The sequence below is a fragment of the Toxotes jaculatrix genome, chromosome 20 (assembly GCF_017976425.1).
Source record: "Toxotes jaculatrix isolate fToxJac2 chromosome 20, fToxJac2.pri, whole genome shotgun sequence".
NCBI lineage: Eukaryota > Metazoa > Chordata > Actinopteri > Toxotidae > Toxotes > Toxotes jaculatrix.
In genome coordinates, this window is record NC_054413.1 from 14,239,975 (window position 1) to 14,258,678 (window position 18,704).

Genomic DNA, 18,704 nt, shown 5'->3' on the forward strand with positions numbered 1-18,704 from the left:
CTGTCATCCATTAACACTGGTTTGTTGTTGTCTGCTGTCAGTATTGAACTTTTATCAACAGTGCCACCATTTTATACTGTATGTGTGTTACACCACAAAATTGTGCAACTGCTTTTATGTTATTTAATTTAATTAACAGACAGACTTTTTTTTTTCAACGTATTTGACTACAGATCTAAATGAGAGCAACTATAATTGATCTTATTTGCATAAAGTGCGGCTGAATAAAATTTGATGCCAATTTGTAGAAGACAAAGCATACAGTTTAACACCTAAAGAATAGCGGTCCTTAGTCCTTAGTAAATATTCCCCAAACTGTCACCATGCCTGATGTGTAGTTTGATGTACAGTACTGCCCATAAATATGACAAATTTGTTTATACTCAGCTGTCAAGTGATATAAAGTAGCCACACAATAAAAGCTTACATCTCTAGTTATAGTACTTTTCAAGTGATTCTGTCACCAAACCGGTAGATTCTTTGAAAGTTTATACTTTATAATATGGTCTGGTCATGTGAGAACAGTTGGACCACCAGAATTAAACTCCCTATAAAATGTCACCCTATTAGGTGGTCAATCTAATTGATGTTTGAATTACATTAGTATGTTTTGGTATGAAAATATAGGCCACATTGTCGTCAGTCCAAACTGTGCTTAATACCCTAAACATCTTAAAGCCTGTATTCTGGTCTTGTGGAGTTGTGTGGCAGACTCACCGAGCCTCCAGGTGTCTGCCAGTCAGCAAGAGCAGTCCTCTCAGGGAAATGAATGTGTCACGACCCCAACAACGGAATAACCCAGCACAGAAGTGAGGAAGACCTGAAGTAAAGACAAACAGCTATTATTTGTGGGCATAAGTTGGTCTGCCTCTGGGTATGTATCATCTATTTAATACCCTAATATAAGCTTTACTTTATTTCAAAGACGAAATGTTGAACAGAACCACATGCTGTGCTGCTGTTTGGCTTCTGGCCTTAAAAAGCTGATAGCTACTGGTGTTGTTATACTACAGTATAATTTGACTTCTCTACTATCTCTGTTGTACCTAACCACAAGTCCACTGGTGCCTACTGAAAATGAACAAAGTACAAATATATAGGAGGACCAGGACTACACCATTTCTATTCTCGAAGAGGTGGAGATGAGGGAGCGATACAGATATGTTGGAGGCCACCTCGACAACAGACCGGACTGTAATTGCAGCACAGAGACTGTCTACAGGAAGGGACAGAGCAGACTTTGTTGTTGCAAATCTTTTACCAGTCTCAATATTCTTTGCTTGAAACAGCATCAGAGCCAGAGACAACAACAAACTGAACAAACTAATAAGGAAGACTGGCTCTGTGCTGGGGACTTCTTAATGAAGGAACGTGTCACCCAGTGAAACAATGTGGCTCATTGATGTTTTTGAACAGCACCAAAGCTCCGTGGCATAAGGGAATAAAATATATCAGGTTTTGCATTTACACACAATACTTTTATCATACAGTTTAAAGTACCGATTGTTGGCTTGGGTCTTTTCATGGGATTGCTTGACTACAAGAAAAAGACAAAATATCACCAGACCTATCCTTTAGATGCTCACTTTTTGTTCACCTTAATTTCCATTTTATTCAGTTTTATTTTATTTTATTTTATTTTATTTTGGTATGCATGTACAGTATCAATAGCATATTGCATATTTAGAATATGATGTATATATGAATTTCACTATGTGTATTGAGTGGCTTGGTCACAGGACTGTCATCCAGGATGAATACACAGCTATCTTATCTTTATTTATTTTATGAAAAAAGAAGGAGAAAATTAAAACACAGACCTGCTGCCAGCGACACAAAGCATTGCTCCTGCTGGTTAGTGACTTCATCAAGGCAGTATGTGACATCTTTAAGGTGAGGAGAAAGGGCGGGCAGGGCCCAGCTGTAACCCACGCCACACATCTGCACTGAACCCAGTGCTAGCTGTTTAACGAGACTGGAACCATTCTGCACAAAGCTAAAGTAGTTGAGGGAACACAAAAACAGAAAGCAAAGATGTGACCAAGTAAACTAGAGAATTTATCATTTCATGTCAAATTAATGAATAAATGAAGTGCATCAATGATTTAAATTAGTTGTTACTATCTGCTAAAGTCAAATTAAATAATATACTGTCCAGACAACTTAATTTTGACAAAGATAATGGAAACTACATTAAAGTGCCAGGTATGAGCTTGAATCTGAGCGGATCTATATCAGTGGAGAAAGAATGTGTGGGAGACATAGCTCTATAGGGCCCTATTTTAACTGTACAAGCTTAACAACATAGGTCTGGAAACATGGACTATGCAGGCGTCTCAAAGTTCATCTGCTATTTTTGTTTATTTAAGTGCCACAGTGCAAGGTGCAAAAGCGCTAGGGGAGGAGAAATATATAGGGTGTAGTGATTAATAAATTTACTCTTAGACATCACATCACTGGTCTTATTGGTCTGAAACAGCTTTGTCGATCACAGTGATGCATGACAACAGCTCAACAAATGGCAAGAGGTTTCTCTCTGAATTTATACAGTTACCTGGATGGTGCTTGAGTGGCACAATGAGAACACACAACATCTCAAATCTTCAGCCAGAGTCAGATGGTGTTGGGCATTTTACAATGATGATAGAGATAACTATTAAATAAGGTTGAAACTACATGACCTAATCAATTTGACACTCTTTCAGTTTTAGTGGTACTATATCTCATAAATGTGCACATCATTCTGCAAAATGACTGAAATGAATTGGCTTGGCCATAAAAGGATATTCCATTCTTCACCTTGAAAAGCTCCCTGGTTGCTCTGGCCATATGTTTAGAATCACTGCCCTGCAGAATGATGAAATGTTGCCCAATGGGATTTCATGTACGTGGCTGAATACCCCTGTATACTGTACCTCTCCTGTCACTGCTTCTGTCCACAGTGAAATCATCAGGAAATGCCAATTTGCCAGTTCCACTGGCAGCCAAGCATGTCTAAGCCATAAAAGAACCATCCAGAACCAAGAAGCAAGATGGTGGCGCGCATGGACGCAGCGGCCCCACGGGGACCCAGCGAGAGTGAAAGTTTTTTCTTTACAAGCGCCCACCCGCCTTAACCTACGATCGAGAGACACTGCTAAGCATCAGAGCAAGGTGTGCTGAAAAAATCACGGTGCTTCAGCATAATTTGGACATTCTAAGCCAGCACGGTATCCTAGAGACTACGCCGGCAGCCATCCGAGGTAGGAGGAAGCGAAAGCGCTGCGAGCGTAAACAAAAGAGGGGGAAGAGAGCCGGGATACACGCTAGGCTAAAGGCTAACCCCGCCAGACCAGCAGTGCCGTCGCTCCTTCTCTCCAACGTTCGCTCCCTTGACAACAAGCTAGACGAGCTTCGTTTGCTGAGGACAACCCGCAGGGAGTGGAGAGACTGTTGTGTGCTTGCGTTCACGGAGACGTGGCTCCAGGACAACGTTCCAGACGCGGCCATGCAGCTGGAGGGGACAACACTGTTCCGGACGGACAGAGACACGGCAAGCTCTGGTAAGAGCTGAGGCGGAGGCCTGTGCATATACATCAACAGAGACTGGTGTATCAATGCCACGTTAGCCACAAAACACTGCTCTCAATTGGCAGAGTTCCTCATCGTGAAATGCCGGCCATTCTATCTGCCGAGGGAATTCACCAACGTGATCGTAGCAGTTGTTTACATCCCCCCTGGCGCTAACGCTAATGCTAACAATGCACTCGGAGGGCTGCACGACGCCATCAGTGAGCTGTTGACAAAACACCGGGACAGCTTCGTAGTGATCGCAGGGGATTTCAACCACACCAACTTAAAGACTGTGCTCCCCAAGTTCAAACAATGTGTGGACTTTAAAACCAGAGGAGAGAACATGTTGGACTTGGTGTACACAAACTCTCCCGACGCATACAGAGCGACCCCCCGACCCCCCATTGGTCACTCTGATCACCTTTCTGTCATGCTGGTACCGGTATACAAACCGTTCCTGAAGCGCAGCAGGTCAGAGATAAAACACACGCGGATCTGGCCAGAGGGTGCAGCCTCGGCACTTCAGAACTGCTTCAGGAACACGGACTGGGAGGTCTTCAAGATCGCAGCCTCCCAGGGAGACTGCGTAAACATCAGGGAATATGCAGAGGCGGTAACCTGCTACATCGCAAAGTGCATAGAGGATGTCACGGTAGCCAAGACCTTCAGGGCACGTGGCAACCAGAAACCGTGGATGACAACTGAGGTGCGCTCACTTTTGTCAGCCAGAGACAAAGCCTTCAGGGCGGGGGACAAGCCTGGACTCCGCTCTGCCAGGACTGCACTCTCCAGGGGGATCAAGGCTGCGAAACGCATGTACGCAGAGAAAATCCATCTGCACCTCTGTGACACAGGCAACACCAGACGAATGTGGCAGGGAGTCCAGGCGCTGACGGACTACAAGCCCAGGCAGAGGGTCGAGGACGACGACGCCTCCCTTCCTGACAGGCTCAACAACTTCTTTGCGCGCTTCGAGGAACCAAACCCGACAACCGGAAGGAGGGCCGACCCTCTACCATTTGTTGGGCCAGCTCACACCATCAGCGTAGCAGACACGTAGAGGATCCTGAAGAGAGTCAACCCACGGAAAGCAGCGGGCCCAGACAACATCCCGGGACTTGTGCTGAGAGACTGCGCTGGTGAGCTGGCTGAGGTCCTGACTGACATCTTTAACATCTCGCTCAGTCAGGCCACTGTTCCTACATGCTTTAAAACATCCACCATAGTACCGGTGGCAAAGAAACCAGTCGTCTTCTGCCTGAATGACTACCGCCCCGTCTCATTGACACCGATTGTGATGAAGTGCTTTGAACGACTCGTCAAACCACACATCACAGCCAGCCTCCCTGCATCATTCGACCCCCTCCAGTTTGCATACCGACCCAACCGTTCCACAGAGGATGCAATATCCTCCACCCTGCACTCAGTCATCACTCATTTGGACCACAAAAACACCTACGCCAGAATCCTGTACATTGATTTCAGCTCGGCGTTTAACACCATCATCCCACAGACACTAGTGGAGAAACTCCTGCTACTCGGCCTGAACACCGCCACATGCCTCTGGATCCAGGACTTCCTGACCGAGAGACCACAGTCTGTTCGGGTTGGGAAAAACATCTCCAAATCCATAACGCTGAGCACTGGTTCTCCCCAAGGGTGTGTACTCAGTCCACTATGGTTTACACTGCTGACACACGACTGTGCAGCTGTGCAGCTAGAAATGAACCTGATCACAGTTTCATTTGCAGATGACACCACAGTGGTGGGACTCATCAGGGCAAACGACGAATCAATGTACAGGGAGGAAGTAGATCACCTGGTGGACTGGTGTAGATTGAATAACCTGGTGCTGAACATGGATAAGACCAAGGAAATGATCTTCGACTTCCAGCGGACTCAGCCTGAGCACGCGCCCCTCAGCATCAGGGGCCACCCCGTGGAGAGAGTAGAGAACATCAGATTCCTAGGAGTGCAGATCTCACAGGACCTGTGCTGGAAGAAGAACACCTCAGCGATAACAAAGCGGGCCCAGCAGAGACTGCACTTCCTGAGGAGGCTGAAAAAAGCCTCTCTCCCCACCTGCATCCTCAGGACCTTTTACAGAGGCGTGGTGGAGAACGTCCTGACATACTGCATGTCCACTTTGTACTCCAGCTGCAGGCGGACAGGAAAGCCTTACAGAGAATAGTCAGGGGGGCAGAGAAGATTATTGGAGTTTCTCTTCCGTCTGTCCAAGATCTCTTCCAGAGCCGCTGCAGGAGCAGAGCTCTGTGCATAGTTAAGGACTCCTCACACCCTCTCCACAGATTTGTTGAACTGCTACCTTCGGGCAAAAGATACCGGAGCATAAAAGGCAGAACCTCCAGACTCATCAACAGCTTCCTACCACAAGCTGTTAGACTACTGAACAGCTGAATCACCACCAAAGACAGCTTAAATGGGTGTTTCACCTGGCACTGGTCACTCTTATGCACAGCACTGGCACTTTATTGACAGTTGCTGCTATGGACAATTTTTGCACAATGGGCGTCTTGCAATATGTTCGGGGGGGTTTGAGTGTGTCTGAGTGTGTTCATTTCTTTTACTTCTCTTAGTACTTATTTAGTATTTATTATTACTATTTTATTATTATTACTATTTTATTATTATTTTATTTCTCTATGTTGACCTTCACTCTCCTGACCCCAGGAAACACTGTCTCATTTTGTCTGCACTGCAGTTGTATGTATGGCAAAGTGACAATAAAGCCTGATTTGATTTGACCATGTGAAGTATACCATAGATGAAATCAGGATCAGGCCTTCCTGTTTTAAAGGTTTACCAGGGGTTTGCATCCTGTGGTAATTGCAGATCAGAACACATGTACACCTACATCATGGATAGCATTTTTGACTTTTGACAGACGGGTTTTCCTGTATGCACCCGTTTTTTTTTAGAATGTACCCAAACCTTTGGCGTCTTTCTGATTTTGCTTTTCTTTGGGCCTCATCATTTTCTTCTTCACATGCATGGTCATCTCTTTACAGCTCCTACAGACAGACAACTCAACTGCAATCTAAATGGCAACTCCCAATAAATTCAGAGGCAAGTGTGAGCTCTTCTGTGTGCACGAATTAATGTTGAAATGACACATAGTTGCCAAAGAAACTTTTAAGTGGTTAATTTTCAGCCCTTTTTGGACACTAAATGTTGAAAGGGCTAAATATCACACACCTCACCCAACCTATTCAAATTAAAGCTGAGACCTGGCACTTTAATGTAATATCCATTATTGTATTTCAAATTGTATGTGCTGAAGCACAGTATTTGGAGAACAGAATACCTCCATCAAATTACTTACAGTCTGGTCTGTACACATCACATATCAGTACACATGTACCCATATCAATAATCCATCTATCAAACACCACTGGAAAAAGCAAAGAAAAAAAAAGACCAAACACCTTGACATGTGCTTGAAAACAGCCTCCAGAGCGGTAATGTAGACGCCCTGGATGATGGCATCAAAGTAGCAAGGCACAAGGTAGCGGGGGATGTGCCTCAAATAGCTGAACATGGCCTGGAACCACTGGCCCACCTAAAGTCAAAGGTCAATATCAGTCAAGAGTAAACAGATTATCTGATGCATTACACAGCACAGAGACCAGCAATGTCTCACGTCGACAATTTCCCAGGCTGAGGGGGGCCTGCAGTGGGTGAACGACTTGAACCAACACTTCAATCGGTTTGACCAGCCACCCACTACTCCCCCCACACAGCTGCCCCACACCTTGTCAATTGGACAGTGCCCCACACCCGCAGCCCTTCACACCTCCAGCTCAACTGAACAATGCCCCACTCCTACAGCCCCCCACACCTCTTGCTCACACCTCACTATTTCCCCACCACCCCATGGACTCAGTAACCCCCCCAGCCCACCCCTGTCCTTCACACCTGCCCAGGTGAGGAGAGAGCTGAGGAGGATCAAGGCACGGAAGGCAGCTGGACCAGACGGCATCAGCTCCAGGCTCCTGAAATCCTGTGCAGAGGAACTGTGTGGGATCATGGGGCGAGTCTTCAACCTGAGCCTAAAGCTGAGGATGGTACCACAGCTATGGAAGACCTCCTGTGTGGTACCAGTACCCAAAACACCACATGCTAGGGATCCTAGCAGCTTCAGGCCGGTGGCTCTCACATCACATCTGATGAAGACACTGGAGAGACTGGTCCTGGGCCACCTCCGAGCTGAGGTGAGCTCAGCGATGGATCCACTGCAGTTCGCCTACCGACCCGGGATCGGAGCAGAGGACGCTGTGATCTTCCTGCTGCACCGTGCTCTGACTCATCTGGAGAAGCCTGGCAGCGCTGTGAGGATTCTATTCTTTGATTTCTCCAGCGCATTCAACACCATTCAGCCTGTGCTTCTGAGAGACAAGCTGGTGCGGTCTGGAGTGGACTCACAGCTAGCAGAGTGGGTCCTGGACTACCTCACAAACAGGCCTCAGTTTGTGAGAGCTCGGGACTGTGTGTCTGACCCCCTGACCTGCAGTGTGGGTGTTCCCCAGGGCACGGTGCTTGCGCCCTTCCTCTTCACCCTCTACACTGCAGACTTCAGACACAACACAGACGGCTGTGTCCTGCTCAAGTTCTCTGACGACTCTGCTATCGTCGGCCTGATCAGCAACGACGATGATGCAGAGTACAGAGGAGTGACGCAGGACTTTGTGGACTGGTGTCGGCCAAACCACCTCCTCATCAACGCAGGGAAAACCAAGGAGATGGTGGTGGATTTCCGCAGACACCGGTCTGCCCCCCCACCGGTGAACATCCAGGGAATGGACATTGAGAGAGTGGACTCTTACAAGTACCTGGGTGTTCACTTAAACCACAAACTGGACTGGACTAACAACACAGATGCACTGTACAGGAAGGGGCAGAGCAGGCTCTACCTCCTGAGGAGACTGCGGTCTTTTGGTGTGAAGGGGACACTCCTAAAGACCTTCTACGACTCTGTGGTGGCTTCAGCCATCCTGTACGGTGTAGTCTGCTGGAGCAGCAGCATAACCGAGAAGGAGAGGAAGAAGCTGGACAAAGTCATCAGGAGGTCCAGCTCTGTCCTGGGCTGTCCTCTGGACTCAGTGCGAGAGGTAGGAGACAGAAGGGTCCTAGCAAAACTGTCATCTATGCTGGACCATGAGTCCCACCCCCTGCAGGACGTCCTGTCAGCTCTGCAGAGCAGCTTCAGTGACAGACTGCTCCACCCTCGGTGTGCGAAGGAGAGATTTAGAAGATCTTTCCTTCCTGCTGCTGTCAGACTCTATAATGACCATTGTTAACACACATACTGATTCCAACTCCATGCAACTCTAAGTGCAATACCTATGTGCAATAACTCAATTATTAGTGTGCAATATTATTGTGTATGGAAGTCACTCAACAACCTCCAGCCCATATTTATTTTACTTATTTATCTATGTATGTATATTTACTTTTTACAGCAGCTGTTCTCTTAGTTTAGTATCTTGTTTTGGCCATATTGGTCTTACTTATATTTTATCTTAGTTCTCCTAGTTTAGTATCTTGTTTTGGCCATATTGGTCTTACTTATATTTTACTTTCACTTACTGGACTGTAATCTTGCTGTTGCTAAATGCAATTTCCCCACTGAGGGACTAATAAAGGATTTCTTATTCTTATTCTTATTCTTATTCTTATTTCAGCCTTTCAATCACATTTCTGTGAAATGTGGCCCATTAAAACTACATGTTAACCAACCGTCACTTCCAAGTAATTTCCAAGCTGCTGCTCTGCACTGCTAAAATCCTGATTTTATAACTGCGACATTTTCTGACAAAATAACCATACACATAAGTCACAAGATTTGGTGCTTTTGGGGAAAAAAGATGCTAAGAGGGTCTGAAAAGTTGAAAGGTAAAACTAGCAACAAAAGCGTTAAGTTATCAAGTTATCGCGGGGGACAGTTCTCCTCTGGGTCTCTCCCAAATGGAACGTATAGAGCAATACTCTAATGGAATTAGTGGGCTAAAGTCACCTCGACTTTCTTCCAAATAACGCATTTCATTCATATTATAAATACAGGCCTATAATTCTATAATTTTTCTGATAATCCTTCTCTCAGGATAGTGCTTACTCTGCCAGTCACTGTGGCTCAAGCAGAGAGGAGCTTTTCAAAGCTAAAGTTGCTGAAGTCGTACCTGAGGTCAACCATGTCTCAGAAAGGGCTCACTGGACTTGCTGTCATCAGTATCATTCACTCAATAGGGGAGCAGGTTTGGTATGATGGCATTATTGATGATTTTGCATCAAGGAAGGCCAGAAAGGTCAGGTTTTAGTTTTAGTTTTAGTTTGTGTTTGCTGCTCTTAGTGCAATAGTTTTATAATTAAATTTCCTTTAGTGTGTTTTCATTTGTGTGATGAAGGGTTTGTGCTATTCAGAATATTTATTCCATATTTTATTTGTATATTATTCTTTTATTTTTTTTATTATTCTAAAATAATAAAATTATATTGTTTTTTTTAGATTGTTGTTATACTCTGTGTGATTGTGTATATTTTCGCCAGTTTTACGTGTATAGAGTATCATCATCATCACCATCATCATCATCCGCTTATCCGGGGCCTATCCGGAGGCAGCAGTCTAAGCAGGGACGCCCAGACCTCCCTCTCCCTGCACACTTCTTCCAGCTCTTCCAGGGGAACCCCGAGGTGTTCCCAGGCCAGCCGAGAGACATAGTCCCTCCAGCGTGTCCTAGGTCTTCCCTGGGGCCTCCCGGTGAGACATGCCCGGAACACCTCCCTAGGGAGGCGTCCAGGGGGCATCCTAAATAGATGCCCGAGCCACCTCAACTGACCCCTCTCGATGTGGAGGAGCAGCGGCTGCACTCCAAGCTGCACTCCATGCCTTCGACCACCGCCCCCCCTTGAACGGTCACCTTATCGTGGTGGAGGGGTTTGAGTACCCAAATGATCATAGGAGCTATGTTGTCGGGGCTAATTGCCCTGGTAGGGTCTCCCAAGGCAAACAGGTCCTGGGAGACGGGTCAGACCAAGAGCGGTCCAGAAGCCTCCTATGACTATATTTAAAACAAGGTCAGTTACGTCGCCCAGTATGGCGCAGCGAGGGCCTCACCCTGGAGCCAGGCCTGGGGTTCAGGCACACATGCGAGCGCCTGGTGGCCGGACCTCTCTCTACGGGGCCCGGCTGGGCAATGCCCGAAGGAACGACGTGGGGCCGTCCTCCCGTGGACCCACCACCTGCAGGAGTAGGGGGCCAGTGCAATGTGAATTGGGCGGTGTATAGAGTATATTTATGTAATTTCTGATAACTTTAATTTCTAAATTGTATTGGCAATGTTGGAGTTGGAGATTGTTATAATATAAAAATTGTTAAAACATGGCTGTTAGTGTGAAATGTCTTTTCTATTTTTTGGGGGGGGCGGGGGGCGCTCGGAGGGGGTCTCGCCCAGGGAGTAATTCAATGTAGAACCACCAGGCTAAATGGTCAAGTATTAACTACTGATTTGATGAGGACTTTCCTGTTGGAGCTGTGATGAGTGGAGTGGAATTTCCCTATGTAATTCAAGTGCTGGACATTGATGGCATGTAACAACATTAACCAGGTTCAGTACAGACTTCAGCTCACCTCTCCCAATGCTCCACCTTTGGCCAAAAGTCTTTTGGAGACATAATCCATCATCCAGTCTCCTTGCCTCAGGTTGTCACAGAACAGATGTCCAAGATCATTCTTAGGACGGATCTCTGCCATCACCGACATCATCCCTAAGAACCACAAACTCTAATATTGGTACAGTACAAATTCTGAAATAAATTATGATAGTGATGAAGGTGACGATGCATACCCTGAACTCAAATGGCTTTTATTCTCTGTGATTTAAGTACCTTGCAAACCTCCATAGTTGAGAGGTAACCAAGAAGGAATGTTGTAGCATCCTCCCCCATCCGCTCTCTCCTCAGCATCACAGCGGTACAGTAGCATATTCATGTCAGCCAGTGTCAGTCTGGACATGATGCTGAGGAAGAGAAAGCATATCAGTAGTGATGACGATGGTGATGAATAACCGATGCAACATGCACTGACAAAGGCTCACAAAACACACAAAGACTTGTGATTTAATGAGATTTTTTACTGCAAAAAGATTGTAAGGCTAGTGACTGAAAAAGTCAGGAAGCCTAAGCCATCCAGTTCAGCAAACGTCTCACAGTTCGGCAAACGTCTCATTTTTGAGTATTCAACATAAATATTCATCAGGATCTGTATCCATCAAGTGCTATAGAATCCCTTCAAGAAAGCATGCTGAAATTGAATGGACTAAAAATCCTTCTTCTTCGTAGTGGGACTGAAAGTTGTCAAGCTTCCTAAAATGACAGTGTTTTAGTAGTGGTGTAACAAGTCTTCCTTCTCTTCCCCTTGTTCACTTCACCTTAGGAGAATGTTAAGTGGTATTCCAATATTCTGAATACTATGTAAGAAGAACAGTCAGTTCAGATTCAGTCAGATTCATTGTTGACAAGTATTTGTGGAGTCAAAGGATTTGTAGGAGCTTGTTCTCCCATGGCCCTTAAACAGAGAGAAAATTAATGAATCTGCTCATTATCTGTGGCATGGTTAAGAGTGATTAAAGTTAGATTTATAACTGTTGGTTGTGGCTGAATCATGGCTGTTGCATTCAACATTTTCATTTTTTCCAAAATGTAAGTGTAAGGTTGGAAAACTGCATGCTTTCAAAATGTTTTTCAGTTTTTGTTGAATTTTTTTCCTTTACTCATCATCCCACAAAGATTTTCCTCTCATGCAGGGTGCTTGCAAATTCTGTCAACTCATACATCAAAATCTAAATTCAAACTAAGGATTTCATGCTGTTGCACCACTACTAATAATTTTGCAGTCACGCCTATTTTAATTAATAGGGCATACGAACATCATCAGTGGCTTGGTGAGAATAGATGGAGTGCTGTGTTCAGCCAGGCTGCCAGTCTGGTACTGAGAACTAAACTGGACCAAGTGGCGTCGCAGAGCCCCAAGCTGCTCCTGGGACCTGGGCTCTGGAGTCACCCTGTAGAATAACACAGACCACAAGAAGATCCAAACCAGACCAGATGTGCATCAAAAATAATAAAATGATTCTGTCAAATTAATAATAGCACTTACTCTTCCTTCAGTTACCCACCTAAAGATGATGATGCAGCCTGATGGGAACTTCTCAAACACAATCTCTTGAACAACACTGTTGTCTTTTGTCACCATGTCTATCCTTTTCACCAGCTTACTGTCCTTTAGCTAGAAGAATTTTGAAATATATATTTTAGACCAATGCTTAAACATTATTTATCTGGCAGAGGCAGTATTTTTGGACCCACAGTGCAGACACAGAAATGCAAAAGAATGCATCAGTCCAGAACCCCACACCACTGAAGATGATTGTGGTACATACTTGAATGTGTTCTTTGATCTCTACAGTGCACACTGGAAGGCCACTCTTGTTTTTGTCATCTTTTCTGTTGGTGTTGCTCACAATGGTCAGAGCTTCCAACACCACTTCTTTAACCTGACCTGTGAAGACAATAAACAGACAAACAGTCCAAGCTAATGTATCTGAGGATTAGGATAAGATTAGACACGTTTAACATTATGATGTGGTTGAAGCACTGTCACCTGGTATGAACATCGGTGGAACATCATTTGTATAATGGTGTCTCTCTGAATTCTTGACCAGCCTTTGTAGCACAGCTACCACAGACTGGTGGTTGCTGGGACAATGTCTGGTCACTGCAATCATTTCCTCACCCAGCTGTTCCATATACACCTGCACTTTGAAACCAGAAAATGACAGTAGAAAGACTAGATTTACAGTATTAAAACAAATTTGGAGATATCACTGCTGTAACTATCAACAAGTATACTGAGATCATGTCCTAAGTATTATCTGGGGGTTCTTCTGATTTGAGGACTAGTCTATGTTACAACTGAATGATGATTATGGTATTACTCTGTCAACTGAGAATGAAGAGATGTGTTCTTCTATGTCCTTCTGTTCTTCTATGTGCCTCTTACCTGTGTTTTGTAACCTGTTGTTTGTTCTTGTCTGCCTGTCTTCCTGTCAATCTGTCTGCCTGCTTGCCAATCCATCAGCCTGCGAATCAGTGTGTGAGTCTGTTTGGGTCCTCCCTGCCTGTGCTGCTATCAGCTAATATGACAGGTTCTGTTTTGCATTCTCTCACACCTGTCTCTTGTTGCGGTTGCCTTTCTGCTGCTGCAGACTCTGACACTCCTATTTGCCCTGCAGTTACCTCACTGTTACCCCAACTCACTGTTGACCTCTCCACACCGTTGCTCATTGCCTCACTGCCCCCCTTAGTATATGTACAATCCACATTCCTATAGTCATTTGCCAGAATATCTTCATACCTGGGTAGTTGTACCATTCCAGTCTGCTCACTAGTTCTTGCTTACCTGATTCTGACCTTTACCTGCCTGCTCCTTGCTTAATTTGCATTCCTTCTCTATGTGTCTGTTCCCAACCCTGGCTAACCTAAGTAAAGAGGTTTTTACCGTACCTGCCCACAAGACTTGTTTTGAGACCAAACAATCAGTCATTCCATTCTGTTTGCAAGGAATGTGTAACATGCATGCATGTGTGCACAAAACATAAAAATAATAATCAACCAATTCAAAATTGCACTCCAATAACACTGCCCAAAATCATGATGGACAGTAAAAAAAAAAAAAGGATCATAACCTATGCTGCAGTGCCAAAGATATCAGCTTTTATTTCCTTGTCAAATCCTGGTGACTACTTTACCAATAATGCAGCTTGACTGCTGACAGTTTGGTCAGAGATTTGGATTAGTTATGATAGCAGTTATTGTAACCTGGAACCTCTCTCCTCAAGCAGAGATGAGGAGCAGGCTACAGAGGTCTCTTAAGCTCACTTCTTTCCGATTCCACATAATGCAACACAAATCAGGAAACAAAAATGAATATGAGGCATCACTGAGCTCTAAGTGTTCAAGGTATTCCTACTGTATGTGAAGGAGAGAACAGACCTGGGTAAAGCCCCCAGCAGCCAGCTCCTGGTGAAGCCTGTTCAGTGCCAACTTGCCAGCCAGGATTCCAGTCTGCAGGTTGACCTGGTCATTTGTTTTGGCATCAGAGTTCCAGGAAGTGTACAGATGATCTTCTAAGACCTGAACAACACACCAAAGGTTAATCCCTCAACAGATGACAGGTCAAACAGGTCAGAAGGATAGTTTTCTTCAGTAGTAGGTGTTGATAGGACCAAGGAACATTTTTGTTAATTGACAGATGAGCCCATTAAAATATTCTAATGACTATATTTGATTTGTTGTTGATATCCATGCTGTCCCAGATAATAAAACTGATTGTGGGTACCCCTGACCTTTCCTCTCTCTCCACCCACAGGCTCAAATATCAGTTTATCGACTGCATTACAAAATCTAATGTACAGATTTACATGAAATTTTCTCCCTACCTCCTCCTCTCATCCTACCCAGAAGGCCTCTGTCCGTTTTGGTCATTACATGGCTAAATGTCACAACATAGAGTAACTAATGATCATTGGCATGAAATGTTCTCCTGGTATTTATGGCTCCCAGATAATGCCCAGTGGCAAAGTTGTGTGCTCATTCACAAACCCTTTAGTTGGGTGGATAGAATAAAAATGACTATGGTTTTATTCTTAAATTACTTTAAAAATGTGAACACCATCTGAGATTGAATACAATTCACATCCACTCAACAGATAGAGCTGTACTGTAGCACTTTACATGTATTTGATCTTACCTGATAAGGAAGCAGCTCATCATACCCTCTGGTGCTGCCTGTAGCACAACAGGCCATGGAAACCAGGGTAGAGTTGGGCAGGAAGTCATAAACTGAAAACTCCTAAACAACACAACAGGCAAAAGGCTAAGACTGGCCCAAATGGTTAACATTAACACCAGTAATTGTTGTTGCAAGCCAAGGGTAACCACTGACCCCGTGTCTGTTAGTTTTTCATTGCTATTTCCTTGAATTGCTGGAATTTGCTTGACTCGTTTGAGAGAACGGTTCAAGAGGATGATGGCAAGGTACTGTACGACTACACTGAAAGTCAGTAAGAAATAACAATCAATTATTACTCAGCCGCACAATAGGCTGTACTGTAGTGGCTATACCCTATCAGTCAAAGACATGTAAATAACTGATGCAATGCAAATCAGTGGGTACTAAAGTTTTTTGTTTTCTAAACTATGTACTGGCTTTTAATAAGCCTTCAGTAACAGAATTGTTATGTTGGGGGTCATGTAATGTCCCCAAGATAGGTTGTGTTTTGTTGTGTTGGCTGTGGTGGGCATTCCAGGCTATTAATATAGCAGCTGTTATGTATTCCATGTCTGGAATCCATCCATTTATCTTAATCTGACAGAGTTCAGTTCACATTAGTGCCATACTGAAAGTGATATAGAAACGTTACTAGATCAGACAGTAAGATCGGTCGATCAAATAAATGTGAAGCTGAGCATGTCGGAAAGGTGCGCTAGTCTGCTGCCATTGTCACCCATATCCTAATAAGTGGTTAGAAATAGATGAATCTTTCATAATTTCGATGGATCAAAATGATAATAAGATATATGATGTCTATGATGAAGTGTTTCAGGACTGTATTGGTAATTCAAGGTGATCACTTCCTACTGTTATTGTTTCGCAGTGAAAACTTTCTCTTAGCAAATCACCTGAAGGTATTAAGTGTGAACCAGCTACAGGAAATGCATTGTATTTGCCACTAAGGTTTGTGCCAACTGCTATTGTTCACAACAGCCTCTTGTACACAACAAGATATGGCTCAAGAAGAAACAGCCACAATGAGCAAGTTAGGGGAAGAGCTGAATTGAAAGGCTGCAAACTTACAGCAATCCTCCAGCACATTATCAAGGTAAACAGTACCTGAAGAACACCTCAAAGTGTTCTTCAGATATTGCACGTAAAACCACTGTGCACATCACAAAATCTTTTAATAGTCCATGAGTTCCAAAAATATTCTTTGGTTCCTGTAAAAGTTGTAGTAGTTGATCACAAGATTCAGGAGTTCAACAAGTTATGTCATCTAAATGGCCAGAGGCAGTAAATTTATTAGTGGAAGTAGAGGGTATATCAGTAAGCAGTAGTAGAAGGCTTGGTAGTTTACGCTGTATTCGAGATGAAAGTATACCTGGGTGGGACGGTGGTTGTTGGGGCTGATGTCCACGAACATGGTATGAGCAACAGCTGGGACCAGAGGCTGAAGGCTGGGCTGAAAGAAGGCACCTACAGGTTCCCTACCAAACCAAGACAGCCAGCGCCCCTCCTCCTGACTGTCTGCAGCACCTACAGCATCTGGCAGAGAAATAGAGGGAAGAGAAACAACAACACGTCATATCAGCAAGTAGTAATTTTTTACTGTATATCAAAACATGCAAGGTCAATTCACCAAGTGTGGCTGAAACATCCCAACTCATTAATTCCACTTTGGATCTAGTTACTAGTAGATAAACACCTCTGTATAGAAAATTCTTAGTGGTTTTAACCCCTTAACATTCCTGCCAAATTTGCCAAAAAAACCTGTCAACTTTCAACACAAAACAAAGGCAACAAAACGAAGGAGAAATTGTGGGATATATTTTTGAACTGGAACAATCCAATTGCATCTGATCATTTATGAACCTAAAAACATCTGTTTTTGACTGTATTTTTCCACTGGACGTGATTCTTTGGACATTTCCGGACAAAACAAGACCATTTTTCTTGTTGTTGCTATGCGTGTTGGTGTGTAGAAGAAAAATAAAAACAATAAGCGTCGACATTATTACTTTGATGTTTTTTAGAAGATGGTTTAGTTTTACCTACAGTTGTTGTATTTTATAAATGTTTATATAACAAAAATGATAAGACTCTCAGCTTTCACATGCTGTGCTGCATGTGCACCACCTTAAATGTAGTAGTTATGTAGGTACGATAAAACCCTAACCCAGAAATGTCAGAGAAAATTCCAATGGAGCTGCCATGGGAATTTTAACTGGTTAAATGTATATTGAAAGTAATCGTTAAAGTTGTGAACATTTGTGCAAAGTTTGACAGAGAGACCTTAAAGTGTTCTTCAGATATCGCAGAAGAATCTGGGACGGACGGACAACCTGAAAACATAATGCCTCTGGCCTTGGCTATCGCCGGCGCGGAGGCATAAAAACACTACTGTTCCTGGAAGCTTGACTTACTCCATCCCATCCAACTAGAGCTATGTAAATGTGAATATACAGTACACACTTACTCAGTTACCACCAGTTTACCACTGTGAAACTAGAGGCCAGAATTTTAACTAAAAGATCCAGCAAAATGGGTACTTTAACTTCCACTTGAGCTTCCTCCTGAAACTGTTATGTTTATTCAGGGAACCCTCATGATGTAACTAAAAATGTTTGTAAAGTCATCACAGAATTCTCTCTCTCACACTCTATCAGTGTGTGTGAGTGTGTGTATGTATGTGTAAATATTTCCCATTGTATAACTGGATAATACCCTAGAACCTTTCTGAACAGGTTTTATGGGACTAAAAATATATAAAAATATATATACATATATACAGATATATAAATATATATACAGTATATATAAATATAAAACGAAATATAAAACGAGCAAAAGTTCTCCAATTGATTCTATATGTGCACATATTTATAGGAAACCCACCAGGGGTTACATAGTGAAAAGAAATACTGATGTGGGAATGTGTCCACCAGCGTTGGTCAACACTGGAGAGTGGTGGAGAGCAGTGTGCAGTCACTGAGGTTAAGCTAGCTGCAGGATGGTCACCAAATCTCTCCAAATTGAAGAACTGTCTGCTTGTTTGACTGCAGTGTCTTGTTTTTACAGATCCCCCAAGAAGTCATGTGGTAGGAAAGAAACATTTAGGTGACAGTGGGGAATGATTAATAAACTGTGAACAGATTGCCAACCAAGTGCATGAATGAGTAAACCATGTGCACAGATTGACAAACTGAGTGCACAAACCATGTGCACAGATTGGCATACTGTGAATTTCATACATATAATACCTGGTGTGAGAAAGAGGGGATATAATTCTTGGCAGATAATT

General features: G+C 43.8%; 1 protein-coding gene across 6 annotated transcripts in view; it reads right to left on the bottom strand.

Moving 5' to 3' along the window:
* LOC121200747 (glycogen debranching enzyme-like) overlaps window positions 1-18,704 on the bottom strand; it is a 74,293-nt gene that overhangs the window by 32,449 nt on the left and 23,140 nt on the right. For all 6 annotated transcript variants that reach the window (XR_005896561.1, XM_041066219.1, XM_041066221.1 and 3 more), the window contains 12 exons: window positions 16,785-16,948; window positions 15,377-15,478; window positions 14,620-14,760; window positions 13,229-13,379; window positions 13,008-13,126; window positions 12,744-12,853; window positions 12,495-12,629; window positions 11,455-11,585; window positions 11,198-11,334; window positions 6,999-7,132; window positions 1,821-1,996; window positions 718-820 (listed from right to left, as the gene is read on the bottom strand). Coding sequence is in view for 5 of the 6 variants with exons in the window: in XM_041066219.1 (XP_040922153.1) it covers window positions 718-820; window positions 1,821-1,996; window positions 6,999-7,132; window positions 11,198-11,334; window positions 11,455-11,585; window positions 12,495-12,629; window positions 12,744-12,853; window positions 13,008-13,126; window positions 13,229-13,379; window positions 14,620-14,760; window positions 15,377-15,478; window positions 16,785-16,948 (1,603 nt within the window). In the remaining variant the exon portion in view is untranslated. The remainder of the gene's footprint in view (window positions 1-717; window positions 821-1,820; window positions 1,997-6,998; window positions 7,133-11,197; window positions 11,335-11,454; window positions 11,586-12,494; window positions 12,630-12,743; window positions 12,854-13,007; window positions 13,127-13,228; window positions 13,380-14,619; window positions 14,761-15,376; window positions 15,479-16,784; window positions 16,949-18,704) is intronic.